At 40.9% G+C, this 20,947-nt stretch overlaps 1 protein-coding gene across 1 annotated transcript in view; it reads left to right on the top strand.

The window, feature by feature from the left end:
• The first annotated feature begins 6,820 nt into the window (after positions 1-6,820).
• The window catches only part of LAMB4 (laminin subunit beta 4), a 76,874-nt gene continuing 62,747 nt past the window's right edge, over positions 6,821-20,947 (top strand). Inside the window, exons 1-5 of the mRNA XM_037518655.2 lie at positions 6,821-6,854; positions 12,539-12,696; positions 16,012-16,147; positions 19,387-19,460; positions 20,723-20,911. Of these exons, the coding sequence (XP_037374552.1) occupies positions 6,821-6,854; positions 12,539-12,696; positions 16,012-16,147; positions 19,387-19,460; positions 20,723-20,911 (591 nt within the window). The remainder of the gene's footprint in view (positions 6,855-12,538; positions 12,697-16,011; positions 16,148-19,386; positions 19,461-20,722; positions 20,912-20,947) is intronic.

The following is a 20,947-nucleotide window of genomic DNA, read 5'->3' as shown; positions in this document are numbered from 1 at the left end:
ACTAACATTATGTTCACGCATAATGTTCAAGGGTGTAGACCTGAGCTGCCCTTGTGCGCACAGAGCAAACCCTAGGTTCTTTGCAAGTCTTCCTCCAAAGGTCACACTCTTGCGCCAGCTGCAAGTATGAATTGGAGGGGAATGTTGCAGTTCATTGCTGCAGCCCTGATCTCAACTCGTCGTCAATGCCTTCAGAAACTTGGCACGTAAGTGAACATGTGTTGTAGAATCCAACTCTCTTTGCAAGTGTTTGTGTAAGTCAAAACCTAAAGCAAGCAACCTCACAAATCACCTTTTGGGACAGGTTTTGGAACACCTCTCATCTTTTTTTCCTACCCTTAGGTGCCTCGGGGAAAACATTTTCTACTTAAATTGACTCTCACTTTCAGGTGTGCCTTTACACGCCCTGTGTGCGGCTGCACCTCTCCACAGACTCCCATGCAGGTAAGCCTCCCCTTGCTCTCACGGGCAAGTTTGCATTTTTTAAATGAAGTAAAAGTATCAGCAAGTCCAGAATTTTTGGTACGTGGGACCCAGTCTAGAGTATAATTACTTTTACAAAACTATAAATAACCGGGCAACATTTATACATGAGATGTGTACACACCACTCAGTATCCGACAGGAAAAACTGATGCTTAGTGCCAGTGACTTGGGCTTTTCTGTACCTTGAAGGAAGTTGCCAATGATGTAGTCCTGAAAGACATGATTTTTAATTGTCTATAAGGTGAAAACTGAACTTATTAAATGAAACAATTTGTGACAAGTTAGAAAATGTTAACAATTTGATAGAATTCTCTAATCCTCCAAATGCTTCTGTGAGCATCCTAGGTATGTGTACTTACTAAGGTTGCAGGAAAACACGATGCCTGCTGTATTGGAAGGAAAAGTCCGCTTTCTAGCTTTGCATTCTGCATGCATTGTGATGCAATTTAGGCAGAACAGTTGAAATGTCTGATTCCTGATGTCATGTAAAAAAAATCCTTAGACAAATAAAGGTAAGTTAGAGAAAAATTTCTATGGGAACTGTCATTTTCACATGTATACAATTTCCCATGAGAAGTGTGCCAGGAAAAGAATGAAGGACTACTGTAGTGCATTGATTCTCATGAGCCCCTGTGCTAGCACTACTACACAGTTTGCAGTAGAAAGAGCAAGGGTGTGAGCCTCAGTGGGCCACATCCCCTCCTACAGCGAGACTCTCTATCAAACTTGCCTGCACCTGTGGGGCTAGGCGCTGGGTGACTTGGCATCCTATCGTGCCCTCATGTGTTTCATCCAAATTGTCTTGACACAAAAGAAATTATGACAAAAGCTGGCATAAGCTCTGTCTTTCAGTGAGAGCAAGTGGGGCGATATTAGTGCGCAGGCAGTAAGTTAAAATCGATTAGCAATGCCAGTTTAATGTATTTTACTGCAACACTTCTGTTTAACACGTATATTTATTGCAACACTTAATACCCTTAAGACCAGCAGCTTAGCTCACAGTATTCATAAGCAACTTCCAAAATGCAGCCAGGGACTTTATTAAATCCATTTACATGCTTTTCACCCAAAAAAGGAGTTATTTTATGTTTATTAGTCCCAATTAATTTTAATAAATCACTTAAAGTCACCTTAAAGTCACCAATAATTCAGCAAGAAAACAATTTCACGTGCACCCCCCCCCCGCCCCCACCCCGTAAGGCTTTGCAAATGTCAGCGCTGGTCAACCAGCCAGAACAGACGCCAGTTGACTGTACAGCTTCAGGGGAAAGGTCCGAGCATGGTTTCCACAGCTCCTGCAATGGGCTGTCTGTGCTGCTGTGGCTTTCACAGTGCCTGCGGAGGATTTCAGCTCAGAGCACGTCTGAAAAGTCTAAAAGCTGCTAGACTTACTGTAACACTCATCTAAGCAGCTTAACTCAGCAAAAATGTGAAACAGAAGAGTGAGACTGGACTGAAGCAACTTCTGGAGCCCCAGGTTGGGACACGAGGCCCCCGCTAAGAGCCCAGAAGCCACTGTGGATATTTTGGGCTGAATCATTCTTCGTTTGGGGTTGGAGGCCGACCTGTGCATTGCAGAACGATTAGCAGCATTCCTGGCCGCACCCACTAGATGCCAGCAGCATCCCCCTCCAAGCTGCAATGGCGAGAAAAGTCTGCAGGCATTGCTAGATGTTCTCCGGGGGGTAAACTCCAGCCTTGAGAACCACCGCTGAGTGAGAAGCAGGAAAGCTGATATGTGCCTCAGCATTTCAGCGTTATGACAGGGATCAGCTATAATCCATCTTCACTGTAAAGGAAGATTTTGTTTCAGGAGGAAGAATTGAGTGAAGGGAGATATAAGAAATTAATTGGTAATAGAAAGTCAAGAGTCCATCTGCAAGATGACAGAGAAGAAAATTTGGGATGATTTAAGTTCATTTCTAACATTGTATTGGATCATTTCAGAGAGAATATATTTTTAGTTATCTGGTATAGCCAGAATCAGTTCATCTCTTCATTCCCTCTGCCTCTGGGCTGCTTGAAGGATTTTAAATCCCAAGGTTGGCCATCTTTTGGCGCGACTTCCTTTAATTGGGTAGAGGAAAGGAATCAGGGGACCCCAGCCTGTTTTCCACATCCTGGGCCCTGAACAGCCCATAGTAGCTGCTTTCGGCCACAGGCCACTTTTTCCACCTAAAAACTGTAATGCCTTCACAGAGCAAGACCCAGAATAGGTGTGTTTCACAAGGCGTGGCTCCAAGAACAGTTTTCAAATGCTGACAGGGACTGAGAATAAATGGCCTCATGTAGAGATTCTTTCAGCTCTGACATGAGCAGATGTAGGCCTGCTGGTGAGTGCTCACATCCAGGGCCCGCTCTACCTCCCAGGGGCCTCCTGTGACCATGGTTCAGCCTTCGGGTTTAAAGACAGCGCTAGGTTTACACTGGGCTTGGGCAGGGAAGACTTTCTGGAGATGGGAGGAAGGTCAGGACAAGGGAGTCACAGGATGTAAGAATAAGCAACCCAGACAAGACTGCGGTGGGGGCAGAGAAAGGGAAAAGATCAGGGTTGGCACAGGAAACCAGGATCTTGAAACCAAGGCCAGAACAGCCCCCGCACCAGCCAGGCCTCCAAGTGAGGGCAGGTGAGGTGATGTTGATGGAATAACCAGTAAATAAAAATCAAGCCTGAATGCTGTGCAGAGAATTAGTGCGAAGGCCAGACACGGAAGTATTTTAACACAAAAACTGCAAACCACACCGAAGTCGACAAATGTTTTTGATATTTTTCTAAGTACTTCCAAAGCCAGAAGATGAGTTTGCTTCCAGTGTTTACCATGTGTTCAGAAGATTTAGACAAGGTTGTAAAGATTTTCTTTTTAAGTTGCATGTTTCCACTTCCAAGCATCTACCCAAAAGAAATGCAAATTACTCTTCCATATAAAACTTTTTACCTCCGTGTTCAGAACAGCATTATTTCTAATAACCAGAAAATGGGGTGGGAGTGGGAAGACCAGAAAACAGTGTGTTCTGTCTTTACAGTAGGAAGCTATCAATAAAAGGGAAGGCAGGCTGGGCCTCTCTGGTGGTCTAGGGGTAAAGTCTCAGCACTCTCACCTCTATAGCCTGAGTTCGATCCCTGGCCAGGGAGCTAACCCACATAGGACATGACAGACCTCGCCTGTCTCGCCCGCTGCTCCCCTCAGCAGTGTATTTCAGTGGATCCACCTGTTCTGCTCCCTACTCTGTCTCTGGTGAATCCTCTTACCCCCTGCACCTCTGGCCTGCCCCTCAGTTCTTCTACACAAAAATAAATAAAATCCTTAAAAGAGAAAAAAAAGGTAAGAGCTGTGGAGATGAGAAATCCCCCCTTCAGCAAGATGAGAATTCTTAGGAGAGAGCTCATAGATAGAAGAAAGAAAGCTCTTTTTTTTCCATTCCCCCCTCCCAGATATTTATTAATAAATACTTCTAAGCTAATGGGAACTTCACTTTTGGATGCCGAGGAGCCAGAAAAAGAAGCCCTTCACTGAGCGAGCTCTAAGAAGAACATGCATACCCCGACATGGGTCTGTGTAAAACTGAGCTCAAAATGGTGCCCCCTGCACTCTGCTCACCCCACATCACAACCCAGACCCGCAGTGTGTAACTGGGGGTCACACAGACAGCAAGGATGCAACACAGGACAGGTTCCCCTTAGGTGGCAGCTGCTGTCCCAGAGAGCAGCTGCAGCTCCAACCATTACAGTGGACGTGGGGCTGCTCAGGACAGTGCCTGGAGTCCACACCACACTCGCCTGGAAAGCTTGTGACGCAGAGTGCTGGGCCCAACCTCTAGATTTCCTCACTCAATAGGTTCTAAGCTGGGACCTGATAATTTGCATTTTTAGCAAGTTCCCAAGGGATGTTGAGGACGCTGGTCCAGTAGGGTGACCCCGGATTCATGGGGCTTCCCAGGACCTCAGGATTTTCTGTGCTAAACCAGAAAATTCCCTGGCAAATCAGGATGAATTAAGCCCATGGGCCATACTCCAAGGACCACTCTTTAAGGAGATAACCTCAAATTTATATTTGAAGCGTGAAAGAAGTAGAAATCTAGGATGGCCCTCGTGTTTCTGGCTACACAAATTGGTCCATGGTTATGTCAGTGAGCCCCAAACTTTGCTCCACATAGAACTACATGGAATAGTTTTTTTAAAAGCCTATACCAGGACTCCCTGCCCCAAATATTCTGATTTAATTGGTATGAAATATCATATAGGCAGCATGATTAAAAAAACAAATAACTCCCCAGGTGATTCTAATGTGCAGCAAAAATTAGGAACCATTGGGTAATGCCCTTAGAAGGGAATCCAGGATGAGAGTGGGTATATGGGGCGAATTGGTGAGTCTAGGTGTTTGCAGGTCGTCAGTATTAATACCCTGGTTACATGTTAGAATTCTCTGGAACATCTTAAACACACTGACACCTGAGTCCCACCCCCAGGGATTCTGATCGAATTGGTCTAGATTGGGTCTGAGCACTGGTGGTTTTAAAACCTCTCCTGGCCCATGCAATATGACTCAATCTCGGGAGGGAAGAACATTCTGATGCATGCTGCCTGAACCTTGAAGACATTCTATTAAATGAAGTCAGTCACAAAGACAAATATTGGAGAATTTCAATTAAGTACCTGGAGTAGTCAGATCCATAGAGACAAAGTCTCAAACTCGCTCTAAGAAATAAAGCACATTTTCAGACGGAGGTGCTGCAGGAGGGAACTGCTTCTCCGTGAGTCTGTTTCTCACAATGCAGGTTGTGTCAAGAGCTTGGATCGCAGGGCGGGAAATTTGCTGAAACCCTGGCATTTCAAAACACTCTAGAAAGACTTCATAAAGAGGTTGGCATTTGAATTTAGGGGTGGGGAAATGGCAATCAAGGCAAAGGGAAGAGCATGAGAAGCAGGTTCTGAAAGCAGGAAATGGTGTGCAGGGAATGTAAGATTAGAGGGATTAGGCTGTGGGATTAGTAGGACAAACAAAGAATTCGGTAGGAAAAGTCTTAAAGGAGAGAAGATCAAGAATAATACTTATCTGTAAATACATGAAAAATATTTTATACTCACTGCTATTCAAATAAAAGCATTAAACAAATAACGATGCGGTGTCAATTTTTTCACTTTTTAAGTTGATAAATCTTCAAAACTGAATAATACTTAATGTTGACAAGTGCTCAGGTCAACAGTTGTTCCCATAAGCTGTTGATGAGATTGTAAATTAGGACAGATGTTTCTTTGCATGGTAATTTGACAATAATATCAAAAACACACACACACACGCACACACACAGAGTGTGTGTGCTTGTATATGTGCTCTATAAAGTCTGTATGTCTGTACGTACACACATGCACATTTCTTCTTTGATCCACTACTTCCACATCTCATTTAATATATCCTGAGGAGGGCCTTCCTGGTGGCGCAAGGGGTTAAGATGCAACCTATGAAACTCCGCAGCCACTGCAGCACGAGTTCAATCCCCAACCAGGGAGCTAACCACATGGCGCAGCAGACCTCTCCTGCCTCACCCGCTGCTCCCCTCAGCAGTGTATTTCAGTCAATCTGCCTGTTCTGTTCCCCACTCTGTCTCTGGTGAATCCTCTCACCCCCCACAACTCTGTACCCCAATTCTTGTATATATAAATAAATAAATAAACCTTTAAAAAAATATCCTGAGGAGTAATTTATAATATGAACAAAGATTTAGCAACAATACTTACAACGGGAAAATATATGAAACAAAAAGCACATCAACCAATAGCGGATTTGTTGAATAAATTCTGGTTCTTGCATTCAGAGGAATACTATCTAGCAATTAAAAATACAAGACAGCGGGCCTACCCTGGTGGCACAGCGGTTGAGCGCTGGGCTGTGAGGCTGCCTGCAGCCTCTGCAGCACCAGTTCATTCCCAGCCGCCGGCGAGGGTCCCACAAAAAAAAAAAAAAAAACAACAAAAAACAGCATTTCCCTTCTCTCCTCCCAACCTACTGAGCTGCATGTATCTGCCCATCTATATAAAAGCTCCCCCAAAGAGTAACGGGGTGTCCTTAACTAGAGAGCATAGCAAAATGCACAAAGGGGACAAAGGTGCTGAGAATTAACTCCTTGTGCCACCAGGGAGGCCCCCTATACAAATTTTATACACTTATTTTTTTAAAGAAATTGGACAGTGAGGGTATATCTATGTCCCTTTAAGAAACATCAGACAGATTTTTAAATCACTGAAAATTGATGGCAGTTATTGACTTTATTGGTGATTGACTTTAACCTTTTGTTTGTCCTAGCAAAATTGATTTTAATCATTTCCTGATAAAAGAATGCACTTCCAACTGATCCTATTTTGGAACCTTGGTGAGTATTCAAAATTCATTTTCTACTTCTAAAGAATTGTTTTAAAGTAATTAGTAGAAGAAGTTTTAAAATATACTTATGTCTTTTTTCTATGCTACTCTCTTTGATCCTGATTTTGCAAGACTCTTCTGTTATATAATTGTATCAGGCAACTAGAAAATTCTACCCAACATGTTTATTATCCACACCATAATTATTTCCGTCACTCTTTAGTGGGATGTTAGCAGCAGATAGGTAATAGAGAAAGTAGAATACTTTCAGATTCCTAATTTACAAATATGATGCATTTTCTTTTTTTTTAAAGATTTATTTATTCATACAAGAGCTGGGGTACAGGCCAGAGATGTGGGGGGTGAGAGGATTCACCAGAGACAGAGTGGGGAACAGAACAGGCAGATTGACCAAAGTACACTGCTGAGGGGAGCAGCGGGCAAGTCAGGAGAGGTCTGCTGCGCCATGTGTGTTGCTCCCTGGCAGGCTGGGGATTGATCTCGGGCTACAGAGGCTGCATGTTGCTTCATAGTGCGGTGCTTAACATCTTGAGCCACCAGGGAGGCCCGATGCATTTTCATTTTTAAAAATAGCTCAGCATTGAATGTAGCACTCATCCCAGTGATGGGGTCTTGTGAAGAATTTATACACAAAATTCCCACTATTAAGGAAGCAGCAGCTCTGAGCAAACAGGCCAAATTCTCCATATCTCTGCTGTCTTTAATAAGCTGCTATCAATAATAATTTGCTTTAGTCATAGAGAAAATGTTTCCAATAATTACTCTCTTTGATCCTGATTTTGCTCTAGCAGCTCTGCTTTTGCTTACTGAGTGCTAACCAAATTGTTCAGAATCTTCTCTTCTGACATTCATGCCGAATTTCTTCATGGCAGCAAACTTTTACACTCTCATCTTTTCCTTTTGCACTTCTCAAACCCTGAGGTAATTTCCCAGTTAGATTTGATCATAATGAAGGAAAGAAAAATGTCTCTAGATGGTAAACGCTCACCAGTTCTCTGTGGAAAACTGTGTGCCTCAGACAGGTGAACTTCAAACGAGGGAGCTTGAGACTCTTTGTACTGCACCCCCAGGACTATGAAGCATAGAAGTGACCTCCGATAGTCAGAGATGAATTATTTTAATCTACATCTCCCTGGAATGCTCTCTTTGGGACTAACCCAGTACTAACAACGAGAAGCAACGATTAAGGATCGCGGCGCCTTTTCCACACCTCTTGGTTTTGCAAGAACCAGACCCTGCTAAAGTTCTGAATAACACCACGGTTACTCAGAGGGTCCTGCTTAATCAGGACACCATTCTCTTTGGAGGAAAGATCTTCAAAACTAACTTAGCCTGGGCAGAGAAGACCTCACTGCTATAGATCCAGATTTCTAAAACTAAGCTTTTTCTGATCATACTTAAAACTACAGGGCTGCCTACGGCCGAACCACATTAACCACTTCATCAGCTTGGACATTTTCTAGTTTGTAGTTCAACCATTGGCATTTTCATAAATACCATAGCCTTTAAAAATATTTTATCTTGTATTCTGACAAAGGAAAATGAGGAAAAAAGCATCAAAAAACACACATTGACCCCAGGTTTTGGGAACAGGATCTTAAGTACAAATCTTATCTAATGTGTATTTCCTTGTATGTTTTCCCACCCATAATCAATACTGTGTGTGAGCATATAAATGTGTTTATAGCCTTTAAACTGTGAAGTGGCCTCTAAAGTATATAAAGGTGTTTCACATGCTTAAGTGAATTATAACATACAAGATTATTAGAGAAATCGTATAAGCTATTCTTCAAAATGATCCTTCACTTTATAGAAAATTTGGTGAGCATTTTCTTTAAATCACCAGGTCTCCTGAAGTTCATTTTGAGTGAGATTCTATCTTCAAGTTGTATGTCATGTTTGAGGAACACATTAATTGTCTAAAGACATGAACGTTTGAATTCTCTGAATCAATTCCAAACCATTGCTGTGATAAGCTGGCAGTTGAAGTCTTGAACCAAGGAAGGATATTGCTGAGTCTATGTTCAGACATGAAGCTTTTACTTATGTTTCTAGTCACTTTTTGCCAAGTATTTGAGACCAGAAGTTCATATTGCATTTATACTATTACCTGAAAAGTAGTTCAATTTCCTAAGTCCTGGAATACTTTTATTTCTGAAAAACTCGTCTGATCAAAACAAGTTTGGCCAAGCCAGGTTATAAAACATGTTAGATCGCTAAGGCAACAATTCCAATAAAAGAAATCATGATGGAACTTGTCTAAAAGAATAAATCCCTGGAAGAGAAGTCTTAATCTACACACAGCATTAGCAGAGATTTTATATCTGACTTTATTTTTAGAAACCTCTGTCTATTGGAGTCCAAAATTACGATTGGTTATTTATCATAGGTGCCCATTCTAGGTAATAAAAAGAGATCTGGATTTATTGGGTGAATAAAAAGAAAAATTAATTTTAACCAATCTAGGATTATGATATAATGAGTTAATGAGTATGTGATGAAGATAATTTCTCCATATAGCTATCTCAAAGAAAAAAGAAATGTATTTTAGAATAGTAATATTTGCAGAGAGGATGATGATAGAAAATTCCCTGTTTAAATTGACATTTGATAACCAGTGAGAAAGGAAACATTGTGTATAATACACTTAGCTGTAGAATTTCACTAATTTATGTTTAACACCTGATGATGATTGGAAAAGGACCAGGTACATGGAATAGTTCTTGTGGGGAATGTGTACATAGGAGAAATAACATTATTTTTCAATAGACTCAAAAAGTCTTTGTATATATACAATTGAAAAAAACTAAGGATTAACCCAGCTCATTTCATAGAATGACAATTTTTCATTAGAGACCCATCCCTTTCACTCCTGTCTGCTGAAATCAGGGTACAAATTTTCATGTCTCAGGGGAAAAGTATCTAAGAGAAGTTGGAACTTGTCCTGTGTGTATTATTTACAGTATGGAATTTGCTTGACTCACCATCCTAAAACTAATGGCATGATTTGGAAAGGAGAGAATTGTTTAGGTTTTTTATTTTGTATTTTGAGATCATTACAGTTTTTCTGCAGTTGTAAGAACTAATACAGAAAGTTCCCATATACCCTTGACTGAATTTCCCCTGGTGTCATCTAGCATGACTATCCCATCATATCACAACCTGGAAATTGACATTGATATAATTCACTGGCCTTATTCAAATTTCACCAATTTTACACGTACTCATTTCTGTGTGTGTATTTAATTCATGCAGTTGTCCACCTGTAAAGATTCATGTGACCTTTGCCACAGTTAAGATACAGACTAGTTGTATCACCTCAGTGAGCCCTAGTGCTTTTCATACTTAATCCCCCTAATGCTGCTTCCTGCCTCTCTAGCCCCTGACAGCTACTAATCAGTTCTCCATTTCTAAAATTCTGTCATTCCAAAACTGGAATTATGCAGAATATGACCTTTTGAGATTGACTTTTCTTTTACTCAGTATGATCCTTCTCAGATTCATCCAAGTTGCTGCATGTGTCAATGATCTGTTCCTTTTAATTGCTAAAGACTGCTCCCTGGAGTGGATGTACCAGACGTGGTTAAGCATTCACCCACTGAAGGGTATTTAGGTTGTCCCCAGTTTTGGCCTATTATAAATAAAGAGCTATGGACATTTGTGTACAGGTTTTTGGTGTAAATCAAAGTTATAATTCTCTGGGATAAATGCCTGAGAGTCAATTGCTGGATTGTATGGTAAGAGCATGCTTAGTTTTGTAGAAAACTACCGTGTTTTCCCAGAGTGGCTGTGCCATTTGGATTCCCACCAGCAGTGAATTGGTGATCCAGTTACTCACACCATGTCCAACACCTGGTGTGGTCACTATGTTTTGTCTTAGCCATTCAGCTGGGTATGCAGTGCTGTCTCTTGATTTTGATTTGCATTGCCCTAATGGCTTAGGATGTTTTGTTTTTATTTTTGCTGTACAATAATTTCTGTTTTTTTATTTTTTATTATTTTTTAATGTTATATATTTTTTACATCATTTTTCATTTTTGCACAATGTATGCATTTTCATCTTGGTTATAGTCCCCATACAATTCCCACCCCCCTTGTTTTGATCCTTTTCCCTCTTCTCCCCCCTATAGTGTATCTCTGGTTTATAGTTGCTTGTTGATTTTGATTTTTACTTTATTATAATTAGTCTTTTTCCTGGTCCCTTATTTAGGTTTTCTAAATTCCTGCTATGAGTGAGACCATCTGGAATTTTTCTTTTTCTTTCTGGCTTATTTTGCTGAGCACGATCCCTTCCAGCTCCATCCATGTTGCTGCAAATTGCATGTGTTTATCTTTTTTGAATGCTGAGTAATATTCCATGGTGTATATGTACCACATCTTCTTGATCCAGTCATCTATTTTTGGGCATTTGGGTTGTTTCCGTAGCTTAGCTATTGTAAATAGTGCTGCTATAAACATAGGAGTGCAGGTGCCCTTTTGAATGAACGTTTCTGTGTCTTTTGGGTAAATACTTAGGAGTGGAATTGCTGGATCATATGGAAGCTCCAATTTTAGCAGGTTGAGGAATCTCCACACAGCCTTCCATAGTGGTTGGACAAGTTTGCACTCCCACCAGCAGTGCAGGAAAGTTCCTTTTTCTCCAAATGGCTTAAGATGCTGAACATCTTTTCAGGAGCTTATTTGCATCTGCCTGTCTTCCTCAGTGAAATGTCTGTTTGTGCCATTGTCATTTGAATGTTGAGTTTTGAGAGTTCGTTGTATGTCTTAGATCAGGATTTTTGTCAGCTCTGTGATTTGCAACTGTATTCTTCCAGTCTGTGGCTTGCTGTTTCACCTACCTCTTCACAAGCCTTTTCTTGGAACAAAAGTTTTAAATTTTGTTAAGATTCAATTTACCAGTTTTTCTTTTTATGGGTCATATTCTTGTCAATCCTTAAAATCCTTCACTTAGCCCTAAAATGCAAAGATTTTCTCCTGTGTTTTCTAGCTATGTAACTTCTTACAGAATATTTAATATTCAAGATCCATTTTGGTTAATATTTGTATAAGGTTTAAGATTTTGGTTATTAGTTACATTTTTTTTTTCTTTTGCCTACGGATAACCAATTGCTCCAGCACATTTTACAGAGAAGGCTACCCTTACCTCCACTGAGGTAACACAGCCTTGGTGTTTCAAAAATCAATTGAGTGAATGTACGGGGTCTATTTCTGGATTCTCTGCTCTGTTCTGTTGATCCTTCCACCAAGATTACTCTCTCGTGATTGCTTTATGTCCCTCCATGTGGGGACATAAACACATGTGCCTCGCCTCCCAGGGTAAAAGATCTCCTTCAAGTTGGGGGTGCTAACAGCATCTGCCACTGGATAATATGATCAAAAGAACTGGCATTAAAATTAAAAGGCTCACCTGCCTGCCTATGACAGGGCAAGTGTCTCTTTTAACAAACCTGTCCCTTTCAGGGGCAACTCTTACTGCCTGCTTGTGCCAGCATGCTTTCCTTCCCTTCCCCTCCCTTTTTATAATAAACCTGCCCACTTGGATAGTAAATAAATAAATAAATAAATAAATAAATAAATAAATAGGCTGGTAGCCTTCCAGTTTAACCAGTTGCTTCTTTAGGCCTGTGCTGTTCTTAAGCTCCCTCCAATGGAGCTGTTTCTATTGTTTTCAAGGGCTGCTCAGTTGCATAAAAGCTCAGGATGGATGCAGCAGCAGTGTCTGCCACCCCACCACTGGCAACCTCCTAGTGGGCCGCAGTGCACAGCTCTCAGCTTCCTCTACCTGTGGGCTGAATGGAGCCCAGAAATATTGCATCCTCAGCTACCTCGAGGTGGGTTGATTCTTTGTTTACTTGTTGGGACATTATTTAATCAGTTCTTTAGATATATCCAATACATCTGGGTGGAGGATGAGGGTGTCCAGTGAACACTAAAGAAGGAGACACCATTCCTTCCTCAACATTGGAGACATCAATGACACAATTAAAATCTAGGAAACCTTGACTGATAAGAAAACAGGGTGAGCTGTTTCATCTGTTTCTTCTTACCTTTAGTATTAGACATTAAAAGCTTTTTGGTTCAGTCTTTGAAAGGAATTGCTCTAAAATGTGCTGTTCTACTTAGTTGACTTAGTGATTCCCATAGAGTGGACATAATTGATTTGTTCAGAGATCAAAGATCCCGCAGGGCCTCTAGGGCATTGTACTAAACATGAGTTCTCACTGTTTTACCTTAGACAAAAGAAGAGGGGGTGTGGAACTTTGCATTGATCATATACCAGCCTCATGATGGCATTTGGAAATTGCATTGTCTGAAAACCATAAAATTCAACATGATCATGTTTTTGTGTCCATTTTCCTAAAGACTGATTTTATAAAAGGACCCATTGCTTTACTGTTTTTCCTCCCCTGAGCTCTGGAAGCAGAACAAGGTCATCTAAATATCATACCTGCTGAAACCAATGCAATCACATCAGCCCCTTAAATGAGAGGATGTGCAGCTTTGAAGGAAGTTGGACATAAGCCCAATATTAGTGGTCCAGGCTTTTCCATGTATTGTTCATCTAAAGCAACCCCTGGAGGTCTCTGGGAAATGCTTTGTATTCTATTTGATTTCTAGTAAAAGAGGATGATTATAAATAAGTGGAGACAATACTTGGGTGCTTAGCAGCTTAACATGGTTCTGGTTTGGGAAATACAAATTCCTACATACGTAAGAATGCAAATTCCTACATATGTAAGGAAATTACACAGGAGAAGTTTTGCTCAACTCTTAAATCAGATGGGTAGATGTCCCTTCAAGTGACTTTACAAAGCCCAAGTCCTCTGGACAAAGAAGTGTTTCTCAACTCTAATACTAGAAATTTTCCAACACTTATATAATCTACCTTGCTCTTCAACCTCTGACATTTACTTACATGTTAGAATGAGTCAACATACTCTGACAATAATAAGAAATTTATGTTCCTGTATCTCAAAGCGACACCACTAAATACAGAAGTAAATCAAACCTTGGAGTCTTCTTTGGTCTAGAAAGTGACAGAAATCTTAAAAATTGTAGAGCTGGGGCAAAAAGTTCTCAAAATATCTTCAGGTAGGTAAAGTATTACAGGCAGTGCTAAAGAAATAATTTACATGAACATTGAATGGTATGGGGGATGATTATTCTGCCATCCAGCATCTAACAAAGATCTACCAAGCAAAAACATTCTTTTCAAAAGATTCAAGTCAACAGTGGCCTGTAATGTTGAGACTTCCCCATCTGTCTGCCACAACTAAATATCTTCTGTGGCCAACCCCACCAAAAAGTGTGATTCTAAAATGTTTATAGAAAAAGAGCCCATAAGCCCTGAAGTTACTCTTTAAAAAAAAAAAAAAAAGATTATTCATGCATACAAGAACCGGGGTACAGGCCAGATATGTGGGAGGGTGAGAGGATTCACCAGAGACAGAGTGGGGAGCAGAACAGGCAGACTGACTGAAATACACTGTTGAGGGGAGCAGCGGGAAAGACAGGAGAGGTCTGCTGTACCATGTGGGTATCTCGCCAGCTGGCCGGGCTCAAACCCGCACTGCAGAGGCTGCCAACAGCTTCACAGCGCTGCGCTCAACAACTGCCTGCACCACCAGGGGAGGCCCTGAAGTTGCTCTTCTTCCCTGATAATTTCCATAGCATTATTGGAAATACTTTGAAGTCTTGAAATCTTTTGGGGGAATCATAGAGCTTCTGCTGGTGGTGTAGGAAAGGTCTAGGGCAAGCTTCTCCAATTGCAGAATTGATCAAACCGATTCAAAGGGAATCTTGGTTGTTTGTTTTTTTCCCAAGTAACACTTATGGTGAACATCAAGTATAAAAAGATTATACAGATCTCTTGAAAGAGGTTTTCTTTGACTGATTATAGCTGAGAAAATCATTATAATCATTGTTCATTCACTCAACAAATTTTATGGAGCATCCATGACAATAATAAACAAAGTCCATGCACTTATTCAGTTGAAGTCTAATGATGGACACTGACAAGAATCCAATAATGCATGGTGTCATCTTAAATAGTGATGAGAGCTTAGAAAATGTACAAAGCAGGATAAAAGATGAGAGTGGCAGAAGCCTGTAAGGGTGGAGAAGTGGTAGTTGAGATGGTAGCTGAAAGAATGCATGGTGAGGAGACAACTTTCATCAACACTCCAGGCATTCTTGGTGAGCTCAAGTAACAGCAAGGATGAAATACGATTAGTGCTGAGTGACTCCAGGGAAGACAGGTAGAGCAGGCCCGGGTAAGCCATGGTCAGGCGATAGTGATATTCATTGAATATCCACTAGTGTATTTGCTGTCGCAGGTAATTTCACCACAGAGGATTGTGATAAACAGCCCCTGTTTTCTGAAAGCCTTGCAAAATGTTTCCTCCAAAGTCCTGCAGTGCTAAGCAGGAACAACTGTACAGGCTGTTGCAGTCCTTTGGAAATCTTGGCAATTTCCTTAGATGTGTTCAGTACAGATATATGTGGATATTAAGCAAACTCGAAAGCCAACTTGGCTGTTGTAACCTTTGAAAATCCACCCTAGGAAAAGCTACTTCTAATTCACTAATAAGAATGTCTAGTCTATAAGACAAGAGGATATGTCTTTCTGCTGTGAGTTTAATGAAAATCAAAATAATTCTCATGTGCGACATAAAGGTTTTGGTCATGAAAACTTTTCTACCAAAAATTATGTCTAAGAGAGAAAAGATAATGGTTGCAGATAGCCTAGTGGCCAATTGTTTCATTAATTTCTTGCCAAATATTTTTTTTCACTAAGGAAGTCATACCAACACAATACAACACAAAGAATACATTCTAATTATTGCTCTATAACTTAAAATCATTTTTAAGTCAGCTGACTCTTATATGAGAAAGAAATTGCAGTTAAGTTTGCATTTTTTGTCCAAATGCATATATTTTTAAAACGTATAAGTCATATTTTAGTTTATTTGCTATTGTATTTAAGCACCTATTGATGGAAAAATTGATGTCTTGTTATTTCCTCTGCTTTTTATTTTTAGCCAGATTGAAATACAAATATAGTAAGTACAGCTTGTTTTTAAATTCACATCAACAATAACTAATTACCATTCTTTATTTTTAATGTTAATGATGGTGTTGTCCAGGGGGAACAAAAATGCTTCATCTGTGACTCCAGATTTCCATATGACCCATATACCCAGTCCAACAGCCATGCCATTGAGAATGTAATTACAAGGTTTGAACCAGACAGAGAAAAGAAATGGTGGCAATCTGAAAATGGTATGATTATGTTTATTTCCAACTTTTTTTTCTTCACATTTCTAATAAGGCAACTTTTTCTCTGTCACTGCAAGGAAATATATGGGAACAAAATGGTATCTGCCAAGAATATGGAGCCCCTCTTACGAATAAAATCATTTTCATTTTTTTAAAGATTTATTTATTTATGCATACAAGAACTGGGGTACAGGCCAGAGGTATGGGGGTAAGAGGATTCACCAGAGACAGTGTAGGGAACAGAACAAGCAGATTGACTGAAACACACTGCTGAGGGGAGCAGCAGGCGAGTCAGGAAAGGTCTGCTGCACCATGTGGGTTGCTCCCAGGCCAGGGATCAAACTTGTGCTGCAGTGGCTGCAGATTGCTTCATAGGTTGCGTCTTAACCCCTTGCACCACCAGGGAGGCCCTAAAACCATTTTCATTTTTAAAAAAGATTATTTTTCTCTAGAGAAACTATAGTATATCTTAAGCATATAACTCAGAATATTTCATTCTTCCCCTGTGGGGGAAGAAAACAGCTTTGCATCATTTCATTCTTTGTAAAAAAAAAAAAATAACATTAATGAGGTGTTGGTAAATTAAGCCTAATATAAAACATATTGATATAAACTGACCTAATAATGCCATTGGAAGTCTGGCATTATTAGTTAGCACTATGTGCTTTTTCTTTCTTCGGTACATGAAGGGGATGAACAAAAGTTCATTTTGTTTCATGCTGCAAGCCAGGGATTTTAACATAAAAATTGAGTGGAAAGGCTTGTTGGCTATTGACTGAAGTTCTTTCCTTCCTGGAGCTGTGCCCTTCTCTGTTTAGGAACAATTGTGATATTGAAGCTCACACTGGCTCTGGCCATCCATATTTCCTAGCTGCCCTGATTGGTTTGGAACTGACCAGGGATTGCACGTGTCCCAGCCCCAACCCTGTGCCTTATGTGCCTAAGTATATTTTCATCCATCCTGGGGCTCCCCACTGTAGGCTGAATCACGCCCAGCGACCCCTCCCCCGCACTGCTCTAGAATCCCTTCATTTCACCTTAGACCACCTGCCCCCCAAACAAACTGATTCTGCTGGCCACATCTTAGTATGTAGCTACAACCCCTCGATTCTCTCTGGACATCTACATGTATTTCCTTGTGGGACTCCTCGTCCATTCAAGGGGAGTGTGGAAATGAGTGTACCACAGAAAAATAGTTTAGGGCGAGAATAATGTCAGGCTATATTTCTATGTCATCCATTGGACAAGCACATGATTGGTGTCTACTAAATGCCAATTTCCTTTGAATACTAATTTGTAATCTCTAGTTGATCTCTTCCTAATGAATGTACAGTGGTTTTCACTGCAGTTATTTGTGTTGACTGATAAGGCGGTGCCATGTTTGCTTACTAGCTGCATGGCCCACCTTTGTCCCACCTATCCTCACGGAAGGGTTTTCCCTCTGTTAAAGCTGATTACACGGAACAAATGCTCTCAACCAAAAACTGTAGAGAGGGGAGGGTGGCTCTTCTTTCTAGAAAGGGTTAGCCGTCCTTGACAGAGAGCCTGGGGTGTGGCTGCCCTCTCAGCAGCAAGCCCTTCCCTGAGCCTTTCACCCAAGAACTCCAAACTGAATCCATTCACTGCATCCAGCCACTGTTCTCTCCAGTTCCATGTGCACTATTGGAGCTTCTTACAACATGTGGCTACTCAGCACTTAAAACATGCCTAATCCAAACTGAGATGTGCTGTAAGTGTGAAAGCATCTGGATTTCTCAGACTTTCTTGGGTGGGGGGGTGGGGGATGTGTAATAAAGCATCATTGATTATATGCTGAAATGAGAAATGATACTTGGATTAAATATATTAAAATCAAGTTCAGCTGTTTTTACTTTTTAAAAGGTGGCTACTAAAAAATTGTGAATCACATGTGTGACTCATATTTCTATTGGACATCTAGAGAGAGCAGGGCTTCCCTCATAACCAGACAGGGCCAATCCTCCACATCCACACGAGATGGTCTTCGGCTAATCACTCAGTGCGACACCCTGGTCAGGACGTTTATCTTTGTCACAGAGGAGCCCATGGATCTTCACTCTGAGGGAAATATTCCAAGTTGTGTCTTATGCTAAATAAGAATTTTGACTGAAATTTATTGAATTATAAAATAATACTATACATTCACATAAGAACTATTATAAAATCATTACCACTGTGAAGAAAAGTCAAAGTTTCGTAGGGAAGAAACCTATTAAAATGGTTATTCAGAGCGAAACTGAGGGTGCAGGGCCAGGAGACCAACATCTGAATCACAGTTCCCACCCCCATCCTTGAGTTTTGGGCCTTGGTTTATGCCATAAGTTACACACTGATAAAGAATATGTGATTGGTTTTTTTCCTTCACGAAGGAAAGAAGACATCTACTAAATTCCTAACATTTTTTTGTTAACTAAAGGCGGTTGATTTCTAACAGACTTGGTTAATTGATAAAGGAGGAACACTCTCCATAACTTCTGAGCAGTCCTTTGACCTTACACAGCTCATTTAGCCAGAGCTGTGTTTGGGAAGATGTAAGCCACAAAGGTTGTCCCAGCCTCTTATCCTAAAGATAACTCCAGAGATGTGAGAGCTTTTGTCTCCTGCTGCTCCTTCCAGCAATTTGTAACCGTGAGTGGGAGGGCGGCTCCGACTCCTGGGACGTCACCTTTGCTTTTCACCGCGAGGTTCTTCACAGCAAGACAAAAACTATTGTCCTGTTGGCTTCAGCCACTCCCAAGGCCACCCTGCCAGCGCAGAGATTGACATTTTCCAGCAGATCCAAACAGAATTTTCTTTTTTGGCCCACATAATAGATTTCTAGTTCAAATAATTGTTAGCAGCTGCTGGGAGAAAAGGGTGTGTTGAGTTTAACCAATTTCTGACTTGCTAGCTTGTGTGTAGTCAAGATTTCAGTTCAAGGAAATGAACCCTCTCTCCCCACCCGTGGGAAATGCCTGGATACCCTTGGTGGTATGAACACCCCCACGCAGTGGCCATCTGTGCTGCCACCAAAGCGTGGCTGTGGGCACAGGCAGGATAAAGCCTATCTTGTTCCCACACAGGCCTTCTCCTTGGCTCGGAAAACCATCCCAACCCACCAGGAAAGTGTATTGATAACCAGTTATGTGACTTTAAAGGTTTTATTATAAGCAAGACACAATGAGGGGTTAATGTACTGGAAGTCTCTTAAAATCACTGATTTTCTTTTCTGAATTTTTCTTTAGGTCTTCACCATGTCAGCATCAGACTGGACCTAGAGACATTATTTCAGTTCAGCCATCTTATTCTGACCTTTAAGGTACAGACCTATAGATTTCCTGCGCCCTTTATCCTCTTCAGAATTCCTGGATTCCCTGGAATTTCACTTTCTTTGCAGAGAACAAAGAACTTTATAAATCCACACTCTAATTTTGTCATCTTGGTTTTGTTTACAAAAAATACCATAGCTCATCAGTGACTTATGTGGTGAAAAGCAACAAAAAAATTCTTAGAAGACACAGCAAAAAAAAAACCTTAAGTGCTGGGGTGATAGGAACCACAAAAACTAGAAAGATACTTTTCAGAAGAAAAGTGGCAAGTATTTAAGGGAATATGGATAGATTGTGATCAAGAGAGAAATAAAAATTAAAGAGTCTTTACTAAGGTTAGTTGGATGCCAGAGCAAATCATGTACTGCAGTCTTTCTTTTATCATTCATCAAAGTTCTTATTTTTTTAAAGATTTATTTATTTATACAAGAACCGGGGTACAGGCCAGATGTGCAGGAGGATGAGAGGCTTCACCAGAGACAGAGCGGGGATCAGAACAGGCAGACTGACTGAAACACACTGTTGAGGGGAGCAGCAGGTGAGCCAGGAGAGGTCTGCTCTCCATGTGGGTATCTCCCCTGCCAGCTGGGGATCGAACCAGCACTGCAGAGGCTGCAGACAGCTTCACAGCGCTGCGCTCAACGGTCTGTGCCACCAGGGAGGACCAAAATTCTAAGTTTGATGGGAGGCCTGGTACTAAGCTTTGGTAATAAAAAATGAACAGGAGACCAGTCTTTACCCTCAAAAGAGCTCACGGTCTAGCTTTACAAATTTATATAGAAATAAATTCTAATACCAAGTGATAAGTGCAGAAATAAGCATATAAATAGACTGCTGGGGAGTTAGGTGGGAGGTGAAATCTGCCTTGGGGTCTCAGGGAAGACTTCATGGGAGATTTTGAAGAATGTACGAGGGTTACCATAGACAAGCATTCTAGGGAAAGAAAGACACATGCAAATTGCTATAAAATACTAGTTACATTAGCTTTTAAAATTACATGTCATCTTTTTTTCAATTAATCCACACAGCCATAACATTTTAAAAACTGATTTAGATTCTGAGGACAAAGTATGTGTCATAAATACTTGCCGACTTACTAGAAGAAGATTTTAGCTTGTTCGTTGTATAGTAGATATTAAAAGATGCACATAAATTTTGAAAAAATAGAATTCAGAAAATAATATATATTCCATTGGAAGTGGGCAATAAAATCTACCTCTGTAATGATTACCAGTTTAACTCATTTTCCTAGACTTTTCGACCGGCTGCCATGCTAATCGAGCGCTCCTCAGACTATGGGCATACCTGGAGAGTGTTCAGATACTTCGCCGAAGACTGTGCTGCCTCCTTCCCCGGGGTCGAATCCGGCCAGGCCCAGGGAGTGGGAGATATTGTCTGTGACTCCAAATATTCAGATATTGAACCCTCAACTGGTGGTGAGGTAGCATTTCCTTTCTTGGATTTCTCTGATATAAAT

This window comes from Talpa occidentalis, unplaced genomic scaffold (assembly GCF_014898055.3).
Source record: "Talpa occidentalis isolate TD23 unplaced genomic scaffold, MPIMG_talOcc4v2.1, whole genome shotgun sequence".
NCBI lineage: Eukaryota > Metazoa > Chordata > Mammalia > Eulipotyphla > Talpidae > Talpa > Talpa occidentalis.
The sequence above is the reverse complement of the archived record's forward strand: the minus strand, read 5'-3'. Positions and strand labels throughout refer to the sequence as shown.